The 24,592-nt window shown below is 40.7% G+C and overlaps 1 protein-coding gene across 1 annotated transcript in view; it reads left to right on the forward strand.

Moving 5' to 3' along the window:
* The window catches only part of LOC306870850 (neuronal migration protein doublecortin-like), a 114,796-nt gene that overhangs the window by 20,599 nt on the left and 69,605 nt on the right, over positions 1-24,592 (forward strand). Inside the window, exon 2 of the mRNA XM_079418306.1 lies at positions 16,115-16,542. Coding sequence (XP_079274432.1) covers positions 16,152-16,542 — 391 coding nt within the window. The 5' untranslated portion in view covers positions 16,115-16,151. The remainder of the gene's footprint in view (positions 1-16,114; positions 16,543-24,592) is intronic.

Genomic DNA, 24,592 nt, shown 5'->3' on the forward strand with positions numbered 1-24,592 from the left:
TTTTTGGCAAAGCATAAGAAGCGAAGCAGAATTATCTTAAACAGTTTGGAGATTAAAATAATTGTGAGATAATTGTTTAAATAAATGTAAAATTAAAGATCATTTTAAATAAACACTAAAAACCGAAATGACAAATTTACTTCAGCCAGAAATTGACATTTGCGATGTTAAATAAATGTTCAGATATATCTTCAAAAGATTTAACTTTGGCACATTTTTTCCCCCTCTATATAGTGATGATATGGCAAGGAAATAATAGGAAATTTAGTAAATTCTGTTATGTTAGCATGTGGAAATGTTTGTATAGTGTTACAAATAATCCCGCATTTGTGCCCCACTCAACCGGTACATGTGAAATGCTTTTTATAGACACTTTATGGATTACATGTATATGAAGGAACGAAGACAACAAACTCTTTACATCACTCGGAAAGATACAGTGCCGAGTTCAAACAGATGATAGCAATGCATGAACAAACATAGGCTACCTGAAACAGTTTTCGCAACATTTGAATTTCCCGGTGTATGCAATCTGATGCAGAACACAGCGCAGTGAAGTGAGCGAGTTTCTTCTTATTAATAATGCGGACCGAGCATTTTAATAATGAACCGTAGCTCTGAGACACTCACTGTTATTACAACTCATGTGTTCCCGCGCTTCAAAACACGCAACGCATGTTATCCCGGCCTTTGCGATTCGAAAATCGCATTGAGCAATATCGCAATTCGTAATTAATCTTTGTCGCGACCCACAGTTTGAAAACCCCTGGTGTAGTGTATAGTGCTATTTTGTGTCATGCACACTCCTTATGAAGTGTTCCAAATCAGTCACTTATGAGGAGCAGCAATAGTGTATATTCTTTGTGTGTGTGTGTTTAATCAGAACTGGCCTATAGCTGGTTTCACATGCTTTTTATCTTGTCTGGACTGGTTACTTTAGGTGAATAGCATTTTAAGCTGGTCCAGATGGTTGATCAACTGGGCTAAATGTTGGTGGAGCTAAAGCTGACTCAGTAGGTCATCTTTGTCAAGCTAGTTAAAGCTATAGAGCACCTTGGTCCAGCAAAAAGAAAAGAAAAGAAAAAAAAAAAACAGCTACCATGTTCCAAAAGCTAGCTTGACTACAATGGTTTGACCTGGTTTTTCCTCTTTCTCTTCTATTGTCTAGTAATTAAACAAAATTAAATGTATGTATGATTATTGAATTACATGATAATTTGACATGTAGGGTATGTCTTTTAGTTTTCCATACTTTGACAGAGAGTTGTTGTTTAGCACATTTGTTTATTATTTCAAAGCATCAAATTTGTGTATGTAAATGTTGCACTACATTCAAAGCAGCCACTGCCTGATTTTGCAAACCTAGAAACCTCTAAAATGATCTTTCTCTAGCCCACACCTGACTTTTTTTCCCTTTTGGAAATAAAAACCCACTCAATAACATTTCTGTGGAAATGGAGACTAAATATGTCCGCCTCTCGTTTTTTGTTTCCTTCTCACAGCTGCAGGCAAAGGGTGGCACAGTGGATTGTGGGTTGATTTTAGTGGCATGACATTGTAGGTGGAACAAGAATGAGAAATCAAGAATTTGCATTTCTGTCTAAATAAAATACATGTGTGCATTTAAAGCATATAAAGGAAAAGACATTGTAAATTATAATAACTTTTGCCAAACAAAAAAAATCAGTTAGTTGGTTTTTAAACCCTTAAACAAGCAATTTGATCAGAAAGAGAGAAATAAAAAATGAAGTTTCATGTTAAATTTGTAGCATGCATATCAAATCACAAATCTCCTGACAGCAGCTTACCTACCTATGTTTAACTATTCCTGATTCATTCAAACCATAAGCAGCAGATTATGCAGATAACATCCTTGTCACGTTGCTGCTGTGTTGGAACGAGGAGCACGGAGATGAAGGAGCTTCAACCACTAGCGTAGCCAGAAATGTTTAAGTGGGTGGGCCTACATAAAACTGGGTGGGCCAAGTGTGTAGCATATGAAAACGCCTCGGTTACATATGTAACCCTCGTTCCCTGAAGGAGGGAACAGAGATGTCACGTCGGATGACCGATGAAATTGGGATCTCGCCAGAGAGACCAATCCACTTTGAGTGTAACTAAACGAGCCAATTGACATTGGCATGCGATCATTGCATCCAGCTGCCGCTGATCACAGCGTGAGTATAAGAGGCAACAGGTGCACCGCATTAATTCATGCTTTCGCTGAGGAGCCGAGCCAGTGATCCGGCAGCTCAGCAGTGGTACAGCGACTGTGGCGATGGGACGTGATGTCTCCGTTCCCTCCTTCAGGGAATGAGGGTAACCGAGACGTTCCCATTCAGTCGGTCACTCCGAGTCACGTCGGATGACAGACGAAATTGGGATCCCTACCAAAGCGCCACAGGAGCTGCCCCTTCCAGTGCCCTGTGTAGGCCTCCTGATCCTTCCTATAACGCAGACGATAGGACCGGGCTCTACACAGAGGAGGTCAACTTCTGTTGTTCCTTGAGCAACCCAAACAGTAGGACTTGGATAACACTGGGAAGCGTGCCCTTCCGCTTGGAAGAGGCACACTGCGGAGTCACCTTCTCCCAGAGGGGGTTAAGTGACATTTAGACATGTGAAGCAACCCCGTAGGGCCCTATTACACATGGAAGTCTCTGAGATGGCTTAGGCTCATTAGAGATCGCAGAACGTGGTCTGCCAGGGGAAACACAGCTCTAACAAGCATACCGTGGAATACACATATGGGATCCCGACAGGGTCTCTCATATGGGCACTAGCCTCACACCAGATTTCAAGAATTCATTGGCTGAAAGGCCTGGCGCCAGACGCTCCGTCATGTCCGGACGCCGGAGTGCTGGAGGACTCGACAGGGTTTGCCTGGTTAAGGAACTCTCTGGAGAATTAGGCGTAAGGACGCCGCAAGCCGACTCTGAGCTGGGCCTCTCAGTGCCACTACCCGTTTGAGGTGAGAACACAGGAGGAAACCGGTTCGACACGTAGGCTATAAAACCTAGCGAACGTGTTGGGAGTCGCCCAACCCGCAGCTCTACAGATGTCTGCTAGCGAGGCACCACGAGCCAATGCCCAGGACGATGCGACACCCCTAGTGGAGTGAGCACGCAACCTGAGCGGGCAGGGCACACCTTGTGCTTCATAGGGCAAGGTGATGGCATCCACTATCCAGTGGGCCATCCTTTGCTTGGAGACAGCCTTCCCCTTCTGCTGTCCTCCATAACATACAAAGAGCTGTTCTGAGGTCCTGAAGGTCTGAGTTCTATCCGCGTACTGTCGCAGTGCGCGTACAGGACAGAGCAAAGCTAGGGTTGGGTCTGCCTCCTTCCAGGGGCAGCACTTGCAAGTTCACTACCTGGTCCCTGAAGGGAGTGGTAGGAATCTTGGGCACATAGCCGGGCCGGGGCCTCAGTGTTGCACTGGAGTCAGCCGGCCCAAACTCAAGGCACGATTCGTCGACCGAAAATGCCTGCAGGTCCCTCATCCTCTTGATCGAGGCCAACGCAGTCAGGAGTAGGGTTTTCATAGAGAGAAACTTCAACTCGACTGACTGCAAAGGCTCAAAGGGGGCAGCTTGTAGGGCTCTTAACACCAATGCCAAATCCCAAGAGGGTAGGGAGGGAGGCCTAGGAGGATTTAATCTCCTGGCCCCCCTAAGAGACCTGACAACCAGATCGTGCTTCCCCACCGACTTCCCCTCTACGGGGTCGTGGTGAGCGGAAATGGCAGCAACATAAACCTTAAAGGTGGAGGGGGACAGCCTACGCTCCAATCCTTGTTGCAAAAAGGAAAGCACGGCTCTGATTGAACATCTCCGGGGGTCCTCCTGGTGAGAGAAACACCATTCGACGAATAGGTTCCACTTCAGAGCATAGGCCTGTCTTGTGGACGGTGCACGTGCTGAAACGAGTGCTACCTCCTGGGGTAGGTCACCTAGAACCTCCGCGTCCCATCCAGGGACCACAAGTGGAGTTTCCACAGGTCCGGACGCGGGTGCTAAAGGGTACCCCGTCTCTGAGAAAGCAGATCCTTCCTCAGAGGAATCGGCCAGGGAGGGGCTGTCGCGAGGAGCATGAGTTCCGGGAACCAGGTCCTGTTGGGCCAATATGGAGCCACTAACAGGACCTGCTCTTACCTGGTTCCACGAATGGGCAAGAGGGGTGCTCTTGGGCAACCACCCGCTGCCTGGCGAGAGAGGAGGGAAGTGATCCCGTGATGGACGGTTCACCACTCTCCTCCTCTTGAGACCCAGATATAGAGGAAATCGCTCTTTTATTGAAGTTTTGGGTACTGCTGGCTTCTGGGCCAGCGGCGGAACAAAAACAGAATGAAACAAAAGATTCTCCACCCGGCCCTCCTCCGGGGGAGGGAGTGGTGAGGTCACCATCTCCCAACTAGCAGTCTCCTCCATCTCTGGGTCGCCCGTCTCAGGGCCTCTTGCACTTGCTGCCAGGTTTGGCAGGGGCCTGGACGGGCTGAGCGTCCTGCCTGCGACCGGCTCCACGACACTGCCTGGTGGAAGGCTGCTGCGGCTGCGCGGGAGCGGGGGCAGGGGCGGCCGCAGGGGGGCACCCACGGCGACGAGCAGGCTGAGGGGCTGCAGCCAGGGTGGAAGCAGCAGGTTTCGTCTGGCGCATGTGTTTGATCGCCTCAGTCTGCTTCTGTGCTGCCGAGAACTGCTGGGCAAAGCTCTCGACAGCGTCGTTCTATATTCAAGAACTGTACCTTCTCCTGCTCCTTCATGTCAGTGAGACACAGCCAGAGATGGTGCTCCTGGACCAATAGCGTGGACATCGCACGACCCAGAGACTGTGCGGTCACCTTCGTCGCTCGAAGCACGAGGTCCGTCGCAGCACGCAACTCATGTGGAATCGCCAGGTCGTGCAGGTCTTTCAGGGATTTGGCCTGGTGGACCTGCAGTAATGCCATGGCGTGGAGGGCAGAAGTCGCCTCCCCACAGGCTCTATAAGCACTGCCAGTTAGACCTGACGAATACTTACAGGCCCGTGAGGGGAGACACGGGTCACTCCGCAGGGTGGTAGCAGCTGTTGGACATAGTTGCATGGCCACAGACCGCTCCACCGAGGGGATGCCCACGTACCACAAAGCGGTCCTACCATCAAGAGTGGCGAGGGCGGAGGAGCCACAAGATTTGTTTTGGGCAGTGAAAGGTGCCTTCCACGATCTTGTAAGCTCCTCATGCACTTCCGGAAAGAATGGCACCGGAGGGGGGCGCTGAGAATCAGCGCGACCCCCACAGAGAAACCATTCATCCAGCCTTGAAGGATCGGGACGCGGTGGAGGATTCCACACGAGCCCGACATTCTCAGCGGCCCGGGAAAGCATAGCCGTCATCTCTGGGTCTGGCTCGGACAATGCTACCACACCTGAAGGGGGCAACGCAGCCGAGTCGTCATCCCCGGAGAGAGAGGTTTCGCCCTCCGATGCAGCGATCGACATCTGGTCGTCAGAGGGGGCACAGAAGGAAACGCGTGGTGCACCCCGTCCTGCGGAGTGCTTGAGGGGTGAGGAGCTCCACTTGGAGAAGCCCTCACCATGATCTTCAAATCACCGCTGACTCCACCGGACGCAGCATCACCCCGGGTGCCAGGACGAATGCTGGATCGCGGCAGAGGCAGAGGGACTCCACCATGTTTGAATAACGGAGTGTATTACGCAACTCCGAAATGGTCATGTCCCCACAAGAAGAACATGAACCATCCACGAAAGCTTCCTCAGCGTGCTGAATGCCCAGACACGTGAGGCAGCAATCGTGACCGTCCTGAGGCGCCAGGAAACGACCACACCCAGAAACGCACGGGTGATAAGACATCTTTAAAAAGACGCGATCACCCGTGTTGCTCTTTTAGAGAAATTCGCTCTTTCAGTGCTGAAGCACGCAGGGAAGCTGGCCACCACACACTCCTAGTGTGAACGTCCTCACGGAAATCGCTTTTCATTCCCGTGGGATTGCGACCACCGCTGCTGCGCTGTAACGCCAACACTCGCTCGCTCTTTCTCACTCGCAGGATAGGAGAGCAGCAGTGATGCACCGCCACTCGGCTCCGAAGCGAAAGGCATGAATTAATGTGGTGCACCTGCTGCCTCTTATACTCACGCTGTGATCAGCGGCAGCTGGATGCAATGATCGCATGCCAATTTCCATTGGCTCGTTTAGTTACACTCTAAGTGGATTGTTCTCTCTGGTGAGATCCTAATTTTGTCGGTCATCCGACGTGACTTGGAGTGAACCAATGGATACCAAACGCCAATACCACACAGCATGTGATAAGTGCCATATTCAGACAAAGAAATACAGACAACAGAACAACAGACAGCAGAATGGAGTTATTAGAGATTAAGGATGTCTACGAAGTATATGCATGCAATGAAATTAATGTTAAACATTCAGTATTGACGCCTGTATAGCTGATGTGCGCGAGCTGATGGGCTAAGCAAAGCATGCTGAGTGGATTGAGCGCACGGCGGCGCAGATGCGCGAGCTCGTCGAGTGAATATCCCTTTCTCACAGACATCACTGGATAGTTTGTAGTTCGGTCGGATGTGTCATAAACAAGTAAGTAAAACAATACACGAGTTACTTAACGGTAGGGAGGGAGAGAGAGAGAGCGTGCGTGACCTTCTGTTGTCCATCATTTATTTTCAATTTTCAACCTTAAGCATACACGACATTCTGGCGAAAGTGAAACTAACAGCTTATGCGCTATGTTGTGCACTTGTCCCTCTCATTCTGCACCAGTACAAAAATGTGCGCAACGCGTGTTTTGCTTGCTTCATGAGTGATTATGCATTTATATGAGTGGCTTTGGAATATAAATTGCAGCACATTTCAGATGAAAAAAAGCAACTTTTATTTCTGAAAATATCACAGTTAAGAGATTTATAGCGAGTGGTTCCCTGCATTATTACAGAAAAACACGTAATTCCAGTACTGAGCCGCTGCAAGGGAGCCGCTCTAATGCTATTAAATTAAAGATGATGTACCATAGAGCAAAAAAATTAACAGTGAAAGTAACAAAAACTTGTAAAATACATTTTAATGGGCATAATTAAGTGTGAAAATAACCGAAGATATTATACAGTCAAATCAAAATAAAGTAAACTGTGACATATTATAACCAAAAAATCTTCATACAGTGGACTACCAGTAAAATTTATACAAATTTGGGATAAAAAATTATTCAGACCGAGTCTGGGAAAAAAACTGAAGTTCAGGTTTGCATGAACCTGGTTTACAGCATGCCCAGGAGACTACAGGCTGTCATTAAGGCTAAGGGTGGCCCGACAGATATTGTCATACTAACAGCTGTCTGTCATTTTTGGTTGATTGTAATCCATTATGTACCTTTCTATCAAAGTTATCTGACATTATAAAGCTGAATTTGTTCAGACACAACTTTACTCTGAGTTATTGTCATATTTTATTACCTTTTTCTAAACTATAGCAAATAAACCGTGATAATGTGAGAAATTTTAAAGGTGTTTGAATAAATTTGGGTTTGACTGTATTTATTTGATAAATGAAGTTAACCAATTAACATTATACATACTCTTTTGGTTTCTGTACCCGATATTTAAAAAATGTACAAATGCAATGAAAATATCAGTATCGGTACTCGGTATCGGCAAGTACCAAGAAAAAAAAGTATCGTATCGGGTGAGTACTGGAAAAAGTGGTATCGGTGCAGCCCAAATATTAAAGCCATAAAAGTTAAGAGCAGGGAGTGACTTTCTCTTCCTCCTTTTTGTTTGTTATTGACACAGACAGCAGAAGGTATATTAGGCTGCTGTTGTATATGCAGTGAATGGTTTAGCTCAGGACACCCCCACACAGTTTGTGTAGTGGTTACTCCCGCAAATGTACTGCATGTGTCCTCTGCACCTGTGTGAGTTGAGTTCATACGACAAGTAAAAATTAAGTCCATGTGTGAACTCTGTTGTGCATGTATTATTGTTAACAGCGAGTTGAACAAAAGATACAACAGCTGTCATGCACAAATCTAATGAATTGACACATCCGATTCACACACCATATACAAATGTGCATCGCAGCACTGCATGATCATGATAGAGCATGACGAGCTCCTTTCACACTGGCCTCGAGCCATAGGGCAGACATTATTGTTGAGCTCTGGTAGGCACATGTTAATTAAATACTTTTTAGTTTTGCTCCAATGTGTGCACTTTGTATATGTGTGCTTATTATCAATGTTTTAGCTTAGCTACATGCTAATAGTGAAATCAGCTGTGAGGTAGTGGCTGATGGGTGTCTGTTAAAGCAGTTGCTGCAAATGAAATCAATTATTATTTGTTTTTAAAGGGCTTTTAAAAGTGTAAACAAAGTGTTAATTTTGGTGCCATATATGAATGACATTTTGTTTCTTAAAAATTATGTTCTTCTCACATGTAATGCACCAGCTCAGGTGAGTGCCCCATAAACAAGATGGCAGATTCAGATTCTGGCTTCATGCAGTCATTGCGCTCTCTTTGGGTATTATAGATGGGTCTTGCTGGTCTTGGGTATCTCTTATTTTTACACTGAAAAGTGGTTCCATCCTATCCCACACTACACTTGTAAGTGGTGTGGAAATTACACACTTCACCATGTATACCCTGTAACTTCTGTGGTTAATTTCTTATAAGATAAATCATATTTAGCTAATCAAACAAATGTAAAAGTCAATATTTAATTTCAATTCTTTAAAAAGATTTCATTTAATGACAATTAATAGGTAAATGGTTAATAAATTGAATGCTATTTTTGTGAGTCTGGCACATTGAAACAATCTGCTCTCACAGTTAATGATCAAGTATGATTTTATGCTCACATGTAGTTTCCATGCTTCATCTGTGTATCCTTTTAGAGAACATGGAAAGCTTGTGTAGCTGTTACCATGGATACTGGCTAGTGAATAACAGTTCATACATTTAGATGTAGAATATGTTATCAATCCTGGCATGTACTATATAAATGTGTATACAGTAAACTTTTTTTGTATTTCTATGTTTTAATCTGAGCTAAAGTGTAGCTAAATACTGCCTGATAAATAGATTAGTGATGACCATACCACAAGTTTCCTTTTGTTTAGGTTTTGTGTGTGTGTGTGTGTGTGTGTGTACTTGTTTATGCTACATTGTGGGGACCAAATTTCACCACAAGGATAGAAAACCTGAAATTTTTATATATATAAATATATGTATATTCAAAATAGTAAATGATGTTTATCTGAAAGTGTAACAGTGCAGACAGGTTTTCTGTAAGGGGTAGGTTTAGGGTTAGAAGTTTAAGGAAAGTCCCCACAATTCACAGAAACAAACGTGTGTGTGTGTGTGCATGTTTATGTGGTTTATGAGGACACAAATTTGTATAATGACATGGGTATGACAGAGGTATTACAATATGAAGGTGGTTTATGAGGACACTGCCTATGTCCCCGTAATTCAAAAGGCTTAAAAAAACATACTAAATGGTGTTTTTTTGAAAATCTAAAAATGCACAGTCTCCTGTGAGGGCTAAGTTTAGGTGTAGGGCAATTGCACACACAGTTTGTTCAGTATAAAAACCATTACGCCTATGGAGAGTCCCCATAAACCACAAAAACCAACATGTGTGTGTGTGTGTGTGTGTGTGTGTGTGTGTGTGTGCGTGTGCGCGTGTGCAATGAGTGTCTCCACAGGGGATTTTTAATAATAGCTCATGAGTGACATTGAAATGTGTGTGGGTCTGCTGTATGTAGGCCAATCCATGGTCGAGTGTGTGATACTCAGAGAGCATGTGTAGTACTTAGAAGATGATGAGTATACCAAAAAACTGATTTTTGCTTCAGTATTTCAGGTGAAATATTGATGGTTTTTGACTGGCAGACTTTGAGGTCAGCTTTCTGTTTTTCTTTTCCTTTTCTTTTCTTTTCTTTTCTTTTCTTTTCTTTTCTTTTCTTTTCTTTTCTTTTCTTTCTATTTTATGAGTTTTGTTGATATATCTTTGGACAGTGTGTGTGGAGTGCTCTGCAGGTGGTGTGACTTTCCAAAAAGATAATGGCATTTTTGAATTAATAATTTTGAGAGATTTTTTAAGCTCCAGGGTGGCAGCAGTCTCTCATGAACCTGCCATGAACAGCCTTACCTTGGCCAGTTCTTTTAGAATTTTCCACTGGCTCTGATGTCTCAATTAATTTGTTAAGTTGTGATGTAAGGAATGCGGTTTCAAGGCTGTTCTCAAAGCCTCCCCTTGTTTCATTTGAGAATTCAATCTCAACAACCGTATATGAGCACTGTTTATTAATATTACACATTTAAGCTAAACATTTAAAAACTTACAATGTACACTACAGTCTTTGTGCTCACGGCATCCCAGACACAAATATTTTAATGATTTATACTTTTTGATAGTATCTGGCATCGGTGATTAACAAGCGGATAGTTGCTAAACAATTAATTTTGGGTGTATATATGACAGTCAATCTCATTAATGTAATATTTGTTCCAGAGCAAATAGTTTTGGCTGAGGGCAAAGTTTCATAACTTTTATATTTTTATATAACTTTATAAAAAATATTAATGCTGCATCAGAGCACTGCATTTGCATTTTTGACTGAATTGCTTATTAACTTTTATAATCACCTTGTATATTTGTTTGTTTTTATATTAGTAACAATATAATTCCATAGTAGTATGTAATAATAGTATTTGGTATTGAGAAATGGTCTGTGTGTTAGTGATGGTGATTTTGGTTATATTGTTATGCAATTAGATGTCAGAAATAGACTTTGAGTCATCTTTGAGTCAGCAGCAAAGACGTTTTATATCGGAAGGACTGAAAAATGGTTGTAAATAAAGACATTATTTTTACTTTCAAGTCAAGTCACCTTTATTTATATAGCGCTTTTAACAATACAGATTGTTAAAGCAGCTTTACAACATTAAATAGGAAAATAGTGTGTCAATAATGCAAAAGGACAATAGCAAAACACTCAGTTTTCAGTTAAAGGCAGTTCATCATTGAATTCAGTGATGTCATCATCCAGCTCAGTTCAGTTCAAATAGTATCTGTACAGTCAAGTCGATGATATCACTGGAAATTAAGTGTCCCCAACTAAGCAAGCCAGAGGCGACAGCGGCAGGGAACAAAACTTCACAGAAATGAAGAAAAAAACCTTGGGAGAAACCAGGCTTAGTCGGCGGGCCAGTTCTCCTGTGGCCAGACGAACCATTAGGATGTTCCATGCTGCAGCAAAGTCAGTTTGTGCAGAGGACTCATCTGGTTCCCGTGGTCTTGTCCGATGGATATCTAGGTTAGAGGGCTGCATTGGGATTGGGACCCGCGGGACCCAACGCAAATCTCGCGGGAGCGGGCGGTTTGAACTTTGCTGCGGGCGGGAATGGGCGGCTAAAAAAAAACACTGCGGGATCGGGAGGTAACCTAGCGACATGATGTCATTGTCAACAAAATCAAAGTACTTGAAGTCTAAAGAAACGCGCGGTAGCCTAAGCGTTTTAGATGTCCCCGATAGCCCAAGCTATATTCATCTTCCCTACCAGTGCGTCAGAATACATGCAGGTCAGGGAAAGGAACAAACATGAATCTCTTTAATAATAGCAATACAATACGGTTTTTTTTTCCTGCGGGATGGGAGAAGACACAAAATCAATGCATCTCTATTATCGTGCGGGAATAAATTCTCAGAGTTTTGCGGGTGCGGGCGGGAGTGGACATACATATTGCGGGTGCGGGCGGGAGTGTAACACACACGTTGCGGGAGCGGGCGGTAATGGTCAGAAATTCGGCGGGCGCGGGCGGGAGCGGGATGAAGAAAACAGTCCCGCGCAGGGCTCTAATCTAGGTGACGAGGTCTTCACTGGGGAATTGTCTCTGGCACTCATCTAGTTGTCCTGATCTCCGCCTAGATTCAGGGCTGTAGAGGTCATCTCTAGGTCCTGATCTGGGCTGGATACGTACTGGAACTGGGTGGCTGCAGTGACCATCTGATCTGGATACAGACTGGATCTGGGTGGCCATGATGACGTCAGAATAAGAAAGAAATAGACTAATATTAGTGTAGATGCCATTCCTCTTACGCTGTAACAAGTACATCGGGTGTTATGGGAAGTGTTCCCAGTTCCAACCTAATTAATGCAGGCTAACCATAATTTAACGGATTTGAATAATAGAAGTGTGTTAGTGTGTTATGTGTAAGCCAGGTTAAAAAGATGGGTATTTCATCAAAATTTAAACTGATAGAGTGTGTCTGCCTCCCAAACAATGTTAGGTAGATTGTTCCAGAGTTTGGGCGGTAAATAGGAAAAGGATCTTCTGCCGGCAGTTGATTTGTTATTCTAGGTATTATCGAATTGCCAGAGTTTTGGGAAGGCAGCAGAAGTGACTATAATGCGATAAGAGCTCGCTCAAGTACGGAGGTGCTAAACCATTCAGGGCTTTATAATTAATTAGCAAGATTTTAAAATCTATGCAATGTTTCACTGTAAAAAATTTACCGTATAATTTACAGGATGTTACTGGCAAAAAAACGTTGCCAATAAAATCTTGTAAAAATTATGTTAATTGCTGTAAAATGGATTACAGTATAATACTGCAATGCAAATTACAGTTAATTGCTGTATGTGAAATACAGTAATTTGTAGTATTTTTTACAGTAACTTTGAATTAAACCTTCAGTTTATTTTACACCAATATTTTATAATCTCACTAAAGTACATTATTTAACTGGCAACAAATGTTGCCAATAAAATCCTGTAAATATATTTTACAGCAATTTTTTTAATTTCACTAAAGTACAGTATTTTACCTGGCAACTAAAGTTGCCAATAAAATCCTGTAAATACCCATAAATCCAAGATGATGTTTTAATAATTTAACAATGAAAATGCTGCAAAGAATAATTTTAACAATAAACTGTAAAATCATGATTTAAATGCATTATCATGAGCACTATCTTAATACAAATTAATAAAAAACAAGTCAAATATGTTGCAAATAAATATTTATTAAAACTGGCATGAGACACTGCAAGGCTTTTATTGGTAAAAATAAAAATGTCAGTCTTTCAACAGTTAAAATCGTATGATAAAAAATAACATAGCATCACAAAATAACTACAAATACCTGTTATATCACAAAAAAAAAATAATCCATATTCTGATTAGAGCATTAACTTTCTATAAAAATTAAGGCCAATCAACAGAATTTGTACAATTTTGGTTAAAAAAAGGATTCAAATAAAATGCTGCAATCAACATTATACCACAAATTCTGTTATTTGAGCTTATGTTCTATTAAATTTAGAATATTCCTACAAAAGTCAATTCATTAAATACAAAAATTAATTTATTAAAGTCCATCAACTTTCTGAGATGAGCACACACGAGGGTTTGTCCCTCTTCTCTGAGACCTTTCCACTTGTTTTGCCTCTATGCATCCGTCTCGTATCCAGTAAGTGTTGTGATTCCAACAAAACATCTGCACATAAAAACAAGCAGAAGCTTTAGAATAAAGTTCAGTATTGAATGAAACTAGCTCAATCCACTTATACAATACAATCAGTATTTACCAGTACTTAAACTAAATAAGTAACCTTTTTCACAAATGAAATTGCTCAAGTAAAACATGTTACCTTTGAAATAATTCAAGTGTGCAAAAGATGTCTGCTCCCGGGATGCCAGACTGAAGTTGTAATTAGACTGCAAATCCAGCCAAGTTGAGGTATGAATTCACAACCATGTGACCCTTGAATAGGCCTAGTCAAAAGCCACTGGGTGCACCTGAAATTAATAAATTTAAGCAATATTGTAACCTATAATTTCAATATAAAATGTAATCTAAAATACAAGTTTATCAAATGATTTACAACAGAATTAATAAGAATTAATACATTACTTAATATAATTAGCTTCAGAGAGTCTCCATTCTCCACATCAGCTGCTATTCTTTACTCCTACAAGAAATAATGAAAATTATCTTGCGATTTAAAAAAAAATGCATTTACATAAATGAGACCAAAATGAACACCCAAAAAGGCATATTTTAAAATAAACTCTTACATTTGATTAATAAATTCAATTATACTAATACATTGTAGAACTGTACCACCAATCAAATTAAATACATTATAATGCAAAATTATAACTGTGTTATTACATTGTTTTACATAAATTTTTGAAATTACAAATAAGAAATGTTGTAAAAATGCAACAATACTTTTTAAACGTGAAACTAAACCACCATTACGTGGCAGCAAAAAACTTAATGAGTGAGTCAATTGAGTCATTCTTTGCACCGATCCGTTCAGAATGCTGAATTATTCAGTAAACACCGCTGAGTTTGGAACGATTTTCCCTTGTGAAATAGAACAACAGTCAATATTGTGTCTAAAAAGTAACTTAATGTTAACTAATTGTTTATTGAACTATGTAACATTTGCAATTGTGATAATCAGCAAAACAGCTCGCTTATGCTACTTAACAATACCATATGTTATGAATAAACTCAACAGTTTGAACATTTATCTCATGTTTCTTCCATGAGTTTATGTGTGCCGTTACGGATATTGTTTTGATGTTGAATGTAATAAAATCAGAATCGGTCTCGCATTTCGATGCTTTCCCAGTTATTTTTTTCGCTCAAGTTTTAATCAGGCTAACTTTCCAATCGGGCATGTGAACACTACTTTAAATGCTCTCAATAAGAAAATTAAACTTGCAAAAAATGCAGCATTTAGCATAACTATGCTATGATAGCAATTTCCAGCTTACTTCACATACCAAGGCCGCTTGTCTAAATGTCATGATAGCAGGCTAGTGTGACATGATATGGCTTATACATTAACTTAAATAAATATAAAAGGATATATCTCACAATTAAAATGAAGTGAACTTACCAGGAATTGTGAATAAAGCCTCTAATCTTCAATCATTCTGGCACTGCTCCAGTCGGCTGGATTTCAGATTTGAATGATGCGCGCGCAAAAACGTTGCTCAATGGGCATTCAAACAAATGTTTTATTCGGAATATGAGAATGAGCTGAAGAATGAATGTTGTATCAGATGCTGATACAGCATTATGATCTCATAATACTACATAATACAGTGAGCTTTCAACTGCAATGAAGCAACTCAATATTCCTTTGTTACTAGGTCTAAAGTGACGTTTCCAATTTAATAACAGAGGCTTGAGCTCGTCGGTTAAACTGTAAACTTGATATTTAAATGATGAAAGTAGTTCCACAACAAAAGTGTTTTTATAAGATACTCTCTGGTTGGTTGTTTCTTATTTATTTACAGACTTGTGCTTTCAAACTGTTGTATAAATGCAATATCACACCCATAGCTATGCGGTATGCCTCTATATCAACACATCTGTGATTACCTAAAGCTCTCGGCCTGTGGCCTCATGTTTACGGCCAAATCACAGCTGTGATATCTAATCATATAATATGGCTTCTCATGTGATATTGCTCATATAAACACTCACATTTAAAGGGGTCATCGGATGCTAAATTCATTTTTACATGCTGTTTGAACATAAATGTCTGTTGGCAGCGGAGGTTGCGTTAGACTTTAACAGTGTGTAAAAATTCTGTCTTAATCTATTATTACCCGTCATTTTAATTTTCATATTTTAATTATAATAACACACTTAATTGCTTTTATTTTTGTTCATGTTTTCATTTTTAATAATGAACCTAGAGGACCAGCATATAGGCTTATGTATTTATTTATTTCTGAAGAGAACAGATGAACAGAGACTGCATCACTTCTCATGTTCAACACCGCAGTGACAGCGGAAGACAATTTAAAATTTAAGGACAATGGTTTTAATGGTTATACCAAAAATCATTCAAATAAAACTTTTCTTGGCAATATTTTTTTTCAAAAACCATATAAATAATACATGAAAGGCAATGTAACAATAATACAATATTTGTTCTTTATTTTTAATGTGGTTATAAATCATTGGCACAATATTTAAATCATTTATGCAATATTTTTGATTGCCCTCAAATAACATTAAACTGATTTAGTTTGCTTTAAATTCTTTTATTTGGTTTCTCATTTTTTTCAGACCCATAATTCCTCAGTACAAGACCTTGACCACCACTATGGATGCCCCCTCTGAACATGTTGCCATGGAGCTGGACTTCGGCCATTTTGATGAGCGGGATAAGGCATCTCGTACCCCACGAGGTGGACGGGCCAATGGTCTCCCCAGCCCCACCCACAGCGCTCACTGCAGTTTTTACCGTACACGCACCCTCCAGGCTCTGACCACCGAGAAAAAAGCTAAGAAGGTGCGATTCTATCGCAATGGTGACCGCTACTTCAAGGGCATCGTGTATGCAGTGGCCAATGACCGTTTCCGCACCTTTGATGCTCTACTGGCTGATTTAACCCGGTCTCTGTCTGACCATATCAATCTGCCACAAGGGGTCAGATACATTTTTACCATCGACGGATCAAAGAAGATTAGCAGTCTGGATGAGCTGGAGGAAGGTGAGTGAGTTTGGCAGTAAGATTTGAGGAAACATTTTTGAAAAGCTTGGAAAACTTGTACACGATGGTGTCTCTATAATTCGCATACTATTATTGAGCAATACATCTCCACATGAACAGTTACTCTGAGAAATTTCAGACAAGCTACATTATATATATATATATATATATATATATATATATATATATATATATATATATATATACATATATATATATATACAGAGGTGGAAAGTAACAAATTACATTTACTCACGTTACTGTAACTGAGTAGCTTTTTTGTGTACTTCTACTTTTTAAAGTAATTTTTTAAAATCTGTAATTTTACTTTTACTTAAGTATATTTTGTTTGAAGTGTTGTACTTTGCTATATTTTGAAACACATTAATTACTGAGTTAAAAAATAAATGCTCCCTGGAAACTACTGCAGTAAATAATGGGCAGGAGAAACTGGCGCTAAAATCACTAGAAAGATGCAGACGGACAAGATGTTATGGTGCAGACCCAGCTGAAAATCAAACCCTGTCGTATTCTGCTGAAGCTGAACTCGAAGGAAATGAAGTGAACCCCTGGCCATATTTATGCTCTATTCAGTCTAAGCTGTGTTTGCCTAGGGAGACTAAACTAGCAGCTTATAAAATCTCGACATCACCTCTTCGCAAGCATGTAAAGGTAAGGTAAATACTTGCATCATTGCATTGGTGGTTAAAATGAAGCTTTGACAGTTTAGCAAAAGGTTTCGCACAAATTAACCAAAAAGACAGTGGTGCAGGGTGTGCGATATCGTTTGCGATAATATCGTAATTGTTGTTTTAACGATGTGCGATTTGGCATTATCAGTATTTTGCCAAAAACCAAACAAAACTCTCCTACAGAGTGTCGTGAAGTCTAGTAGATTAGACTAGTGTGCGCGCACGGGCATTTAGAGTGCTTCAGTCTGTTAAAATGCATTTAGAATGATCACAAAATTGAAGATATAGAGACAGAAAATGTATATATTTATATAATTTCATATAGTAAATGAATATCACATGAAGAGTGCCGTTCAGTGCCGTCAGTATGATTACACATAGATTTTTTTTACAACAGTTAAAAAAACAAGAAGTTAATTAAGAGACTTGTGTTACACCATATTGCCTGTTTAATGCTCTATTTCGACAACCAAAATAATTCCAAACACAGCCACCACAGCACAGTTTTGCGTCTCTGAGCAATGACAGTGTTTTGTTTCCTGAATGAATCAACCATTTAAATGATTCGGTTCAATTGCAATGTCTCACTTATTAACAGTGACTTGCTGACACCTACTGGCGGTTTTAATTTCACATTTAAAGTATCTTTTTTTTTTTTTTTTTTTTTTTTATAATTTCAAACGAGTATTCAACATTTTATGCCTTATTTATCAAAACATTATTTCTGCATTTGTTACTGCAGGTTAAATGCATTTATGTCCTGCATTAAACAGTGTGTAAAAACATCTATGCCACTTCAGATGAAGGTTCTGTTTCCTCTGCATTACAAAGATGAATTTTGTTGATACTGATTTAATTTGCCTGGTAACAGCTAAATGTCTTATTATTCTAAATAACTGATTCCTTTAATTAAAAACAACTAGTTTGAGATTTATAGGCCTATCTCAGGGGTGTCAAACTCAGTTCCTGGAGGGCCGCAGACCTGCAGAGTTTAGTTCCAACCCTGCTCCAACACACATACCATGTAGTTATCAAATAAACCTAAATTATTAGATTAGCTGGATCAGATATGTTTAATTAGGGTTATATCTAAACTGTGCATGGCTGTGGCCCTCCAGGAACTGAGTTTGACACCCTTGGCCTATGCCATTTTTGCATCCCTCCAACTGTTAATATGTAACTAAGCCTGCGTCCCAATGTGCATACTATCCACCCTATCTGCCCTAAATAATATTGAAAATTACTACTATCACAGAATTTAGGATGGATAGTATGCACACTGGGACGCAGGGCAAGTAATTTTTACTTTGAGTAAACTTTAAATGAGCTACTTTTTACTTTTACTTGAGTAGATTTTTAGACTGGTACTTTTACGTTTACTTGTACTTAAATAAAATTTAATTAATGTAATGGTACTTTTACTTGAGTACAATATTTTCATACTCTTTCCACCTCTGTAAATATATATATATACATATATATGTATATATATATATATATATATATATATATATATATATATTATATTATTATACATTATATATACATATATTCATTTACTAACAAACAATAAATAAATAAGTAAACAAACTAATAAACACACCACATTCTTAAACTACTCTGACCATTGAAACAATGGATCATGAGATACACACGTTTTTACAGTGACAAACACAGTGCTACACTTCACTCTGTAGCTTGCAGCACTCATATTTATTTTCTGGAAAACTTATTAGCACTCATGTTTATTTTCTGGAAAACTTATTAAGTTTATTAACTTATTAAATCATTAAGTTTTTAAATAATTAAAAACTTAATGATTTAACATTTGGAAATTAAGAATTTTGACAGGAATATTAGTACTGTAAATTCACTATACTGTAAAAGTATTATTATTATTATTCCAGTACATTATTATTTGTATTATTACTAATTATTTTTTGTTTTACATTTTTATTAACCAGTCATAATAAAAATCATAATTATTATTCTTATTTTTATAGTTATAATGAATAGATCAAAAACAGCAGGAATGTGGCCTATGCAAAATAATTTTAATAAATATATTAAGAGGGATCATAAAAATAGTATTTTTATTTTAGTACTTAAGCTATTTCACATCACATATGTTTACATATACTCCACATGACAAAATAATAACGTAATTTCTAAAACTTATCCTGTTCCAAATTTTACATTCCCTTAAAGGGATAGTTAATCCAAAAAAAAAAAAAAACATTTCTGTCATTATATACTCACTTATTCCTTGACACTTATTTCTGTCATTATTTTTGTTTTCTTTGCGCTCAAAAAGTATTCTCGTAGATTCATAGCATTACGGTTGAACCACTGATGTCACATGGAACATTTTTCTAATGTTTTTACTACGTTTCTGGACTATACAACATTTCAGTTGCGTTGCTGTCTTTGAGGGGTCAGAAAGCTCTCTGATTTCATTAAAAATATCTTGATTTCCATTCCGAAGATGAACGAAGGTCTTAAGCCCTAAACACACAGCACGATTTTCAGCTGTCCCAGACTAAAGATTGGCATCTTGAAACAATTGTGGCAAATCAGAAATCGCCGCGATTGTTTCACGATGCCAGTCTTTCGTCTGGGACAGCCAAAAATCGTGCTGTGTGTCTTGGACTTTACAGGTTTGAAACAACAGAGTGAGAAATGAATGACAGAATTTTCATTTTTGGGTGAACTATGCCTTTAAATCCTACTACTGTGTGTCATTACCTGGATGATCCACAACTGTGTTTATGTTTTGTAATAGTTGTTCATCAGCCCCATTATTCTTCAGAAAATTCTTCCAAGTCCTTCACGTTCTTTGGTTTTCCAGCATCTTCTACATATTTGACCACCTTCCAACAATGACTGTATGATTCTGAAATCCATCTTTTCACACTTGAGGGATTCATTTTGAGGGCAATTGAGGGAGTCAATGTGAAAAAATTTGAAAAAATGTTTTACAAAATGTGAAAACATTTACTTATGCTCAGGAAGAAAACACTTTGCATTAAGAGTTGGGGGTGTATATTTGTATTATTATTATTATTTAGAACTGCCCTTCAAAAGGTACACTAAATACTTACATGTTTCCCTGAAGAAAAAATAAGTACAATTTACCCCAATCCTCCAATCCAAAAAGTTTTCACCCTCTGGTTTTTAACTCTTTCCCTGCCTGTGTTTTTGAAAAAAAAAAGTTGCTAGCCACTGCCAGCATTTTTGATGATTTTCACAAAAATTTGATGGCCCCCAGAATATTTTGTGCTTGGAATGGTCGAATGGGGAAATTTACCCATACATATCTATGGGTACAATAATGAGCATTATGTTATTGTTTACACGGTCGTCAAGGATACGCAGTACGAATGTGGGCAGCCACGCCATCATTTTCAAAAGTCTCAGTTTTAATCCGTTTACATGAAACGCAACCCCGGAGTTTTCAAACTAAAACAGGGTCTGCAGCGTTTTCAAAAATCTCAATTTTCAACCTTGAGTAGTGTAACCATAGCAAAAGTTATGTATTTTAAAACAAAAATGATGCTACGGGAATATATGAGAAGGAAATCGAGCAGTGGGGATTTCTTTAAGACTGCAAGGGAAGCTCGGCTTCCCCTATAATGTCAAAAAATGGCTGATTCTGAACGAACTCGTCTCTGAGATGAACGTGTTCTAACGCATTTTTAATCAATAAAATGTTAACACAATAGTACATGTTTGACCATTAATTTTTTGACATTATAGGGGAAGCCAAGCTTCCCTTGCAGTCTTAAAGAAATCCCCACTGGTGTAAACGTTGTTAATCATTTTGATCTTTTATTTTTTTTAAATCACAAAAATCTAAGCTTTCATTGGAGAATAAGAATTTAAAATGGGGGGAAATCTCATTATGAAAAAAAAAAAAAAAATTTCTCAAATACATGTTGGACACAGTTACTGTTACCCCTAGAAATTATTATGAGTAAAATATAGCTGAAATATATTCCCATTCATATTCACAATTTTGAGCACACCAGCGTGATTATGAACATGAACGTATCCAGCCATGGCTTTCTGTTTCACAGAAATATAAATAGGAGGGAAAACAAAGGCCAAATTGCAAATTAATCATCCATCACAATGAGAAAAACCAAAGAATATATTTCTGATGTGCAGCAAAAGATAATTGGGCTTCACAAATTAGAAAGTGGCTTTAAGAAAAGAGCTAGAGCAGTGACAATTCCCATTTCCACCATCAGGGCAATAAATAAGAAGTTCCAATCAAAAGAAAATGTTATGAATATGCCTGGAAGAGGACATGTGTCTATATCGTCCTAATGTGATAAGGAGAGTTTGAGTGGCCAAAGACTCTTCAAGGTTCGCAGCTGGAGAATTGCTAAGATGGCGCCGGTGAGATCGGCTGCCGTCACGACTGCTCCGACCAAACCTTGTCTTCTTTTGTTATTTTTTCGTATTGTATACTATAAACACCGGTTTCTTTTGTAAGATGGCCATTCTTACATATGACAGGGCCACTCTTATTTCTATTGGTGCACAATGCACTCACCTTTCGCCGTTTTTGAACCCGGACCCATCCTGGCCGAGCGAGATCCTGAGGAGGAACAAAGGACGCGACCCGTACCGGCGTCCTCGAGGGAAACGAGCCGGCGTCAGGAACAGGCTGAGGGCACGCGCACACCGCGCTCCCCTACCAAGTGTCCTGCTCGCCAATGTCCAGTCGCTGGATAACAAACTCGATGACCTCAGGGCAAGAGTCAAGTTCCAGAGGGACATTCGGGACTGCAACCTTCTCTGCTTCACCGAGACATGGCTGAACCCAGCGGTACCAGACCACGCCATCCAGCCGGCCGAGTCCTTCTCGGTTTACCGCATGGACAGAACGCTGGACTCGGGGAAGACTAGGGGAGGTGGAGTATGTCTGATGGTGAACAAACACTGGTACGACAGCGCGAGCATTGTTCCCCTCTCACGCTCCTGCACACCGAATCTTGAACTTCTGACCATCAAATGTCGCCCTTTTTATCTCCCTCGGGAATTTAGCTCGGTCATCGTCAGTGCCGTTTATATTCCACCTCAAGCGGACACGGACACTGCGATATGGGATTTACATGAAACACTACACCTTCACCAGACACAGCACCGGGACACCGCTTTCATTGTTTTGGGAGATTTCAACAGTGCCAACCTCAAGCGTGCACTGCCGAACTTCCATCAGCACATCGGCTGCCCCACCAGGGGCGAAAGGACATTAGATCACTGTTACACCCCATACAGGAACAGCTACAAGGCACAGTCACAACCACCGTTTGGGAAATCGGACCACGCCGCCATCTTCCTCATGCCTGTTTACAAACAGAGGCTGAAACAGGAAGCCCCGGTGCAGAGGGAGGTCCAACGCTGGACGGACCAATCGGTGGCCGCTCTGCAGGACGCGCTAGATGACGCAGACTGTGACATGTTCCGGCGCAGCTCTGATGACGTCAGCTTGTTTACGGAAGCGGTTGTGGGATTTATAGAGAAACTAATGGATGATACGGTGCAGAAAACCATCATCAACACTTTTTATGCTCGCTTCGAGGCTGCAACTAATCACGCTAGCGGCGCTAGCAGTGCTAACTGCATGCACGCTGAGGAAGCCGGTGAGGACAACGTGTTCACCATCACGGAGCATGACGTGAGGAGGGCATTCAGGAGAGTGAACATCAGGAAGGCAGCAGGACCAGATGGCATCACAGGTCGGGTTCTGAAGGCCTGCGCTGACCAGCTAGCTAGATCTTCAACCTCTCCCTGGAACAGTCCACAGTCCCCTCATGCTTTAAGCAGTCCACCATTGTTCCTGTCCCCAAGAAACCCCAGCCCACCTGCCTAAACGACTATCGCCCTGTAGCCCTCACATCAGTGGTGATGAAGTGCTTTGAGAGACTGGTCAGAGACTTCATCATTGCATCACTACCAGACACACTGGATCCACTACAGTTTGCATACAGGCATAACCGCTCCACGGAGGATGCCATCTCACACCTCCTCCACACCACAACAAGTCACCTGGACTGCAGAAAAGGGAATTATGTAAAAATGCTGTTTGTGGACTACAGTTCAGCGTTTAACACCATAATTCCCTCCACACTCACCTCCAAGTTGGAGGTCCTTGGTCTCAGCACATACTTGTGCCAATGGATCTCCAGCTTCCTGAAGGACAGACAGCAAGCCGTACGGTTGGGTAAACACACTTCATCCTCCATCACCCTAAGTACTGGAGCCCCTCAAGGTTGTGTTCTGAGCCCCCTGCTGTACTCACTGTACACTTATGACTGTGTAGCCACTTCCAACTCCACCACCATCATCAAGTTTGCTGATGACACTGTTGTGTTGGGCCTGATCTCAGACAACGACGAGACGGCCTACATACAGGAGATTAAGAACCTGGAGAGTTGGTGCCAGGTGAATAGTCTACACCTGAACATCAGCAAAACTAAGGAGCTGATAGTGGACTTCAGTACAAAGCAGGAGCGGTCATACCAGCCGATCACGATCAGCGGGACTCCAGTGGAGAGAGTGGACAGCTTCAGATACCTGGGTGTTCACATCACGCAGGACTTGACTTGGTCCTGTCATACCAGCACCCTGGTGAAGAAGGCCAGGCAGCGTCTGTACCATCTGAGACGCTTAAGGGACTTTAGACTTCCCTCTCGGGTGCTTAAGACTTTTTACACCTGCACCATCGAGAGCGTCCTGACGGGCAGCATCACTTCCTGGTTCGGGAACTGCACTATGCAGGACAGACGAGCCCTCCAGAGGGTGGTGCGTTCAGCGGAACGTACCATCCACACCGAGCTCCCTGACCTGCAGGAGATCTACAGCAAGCGGTGCCTGACCAGGACCAGGAAGATAGTGAAGGACCTCAGCCATCCCAACAATGGACTCTTTTCTCTGCTGCGTTCAGGGAGGCGCTTCCGCTCCATGAAGGCGAACACAGAGAGAATGAGGAGGAGCTTCTTCCCGCAGGCCATTCGGAGTCTTAACCACTCTCCACTCTAATCACATCACCCCACACTTCCACTTTGCACATTTTTCAATTACAATCTGCACTAATTTGTAGAAGGTTACGTAAGGATAAATGAGTGGGACTTACATACCATTTGTCTTTGTCTTTAGTATCCTTTTACTCACTTATACACTTTACTGCACTGCACAGCACACGGACACTTTATCACTGACATACACTTTACTTTTTATAGAATCTATATAGAATCATATTCTATTTTTATTCTTCATATCTATTTTATTCTCATATCTATTTGTTATTCTATTTTATTGCTAGTTTATTTCTACATATATGTTTACTG

The sequence above is a fragment of the Barbus barbus genome (genome assembly GCF_936440315.1).
Source record: "Barbus barbus genome assembly, chromosome: 6".
NCBI lineage: Eukaryota > Metazoa > Chordata > Actinopteri > Cypriniformes > Cyprinidae > Barbus > Barbus barbus.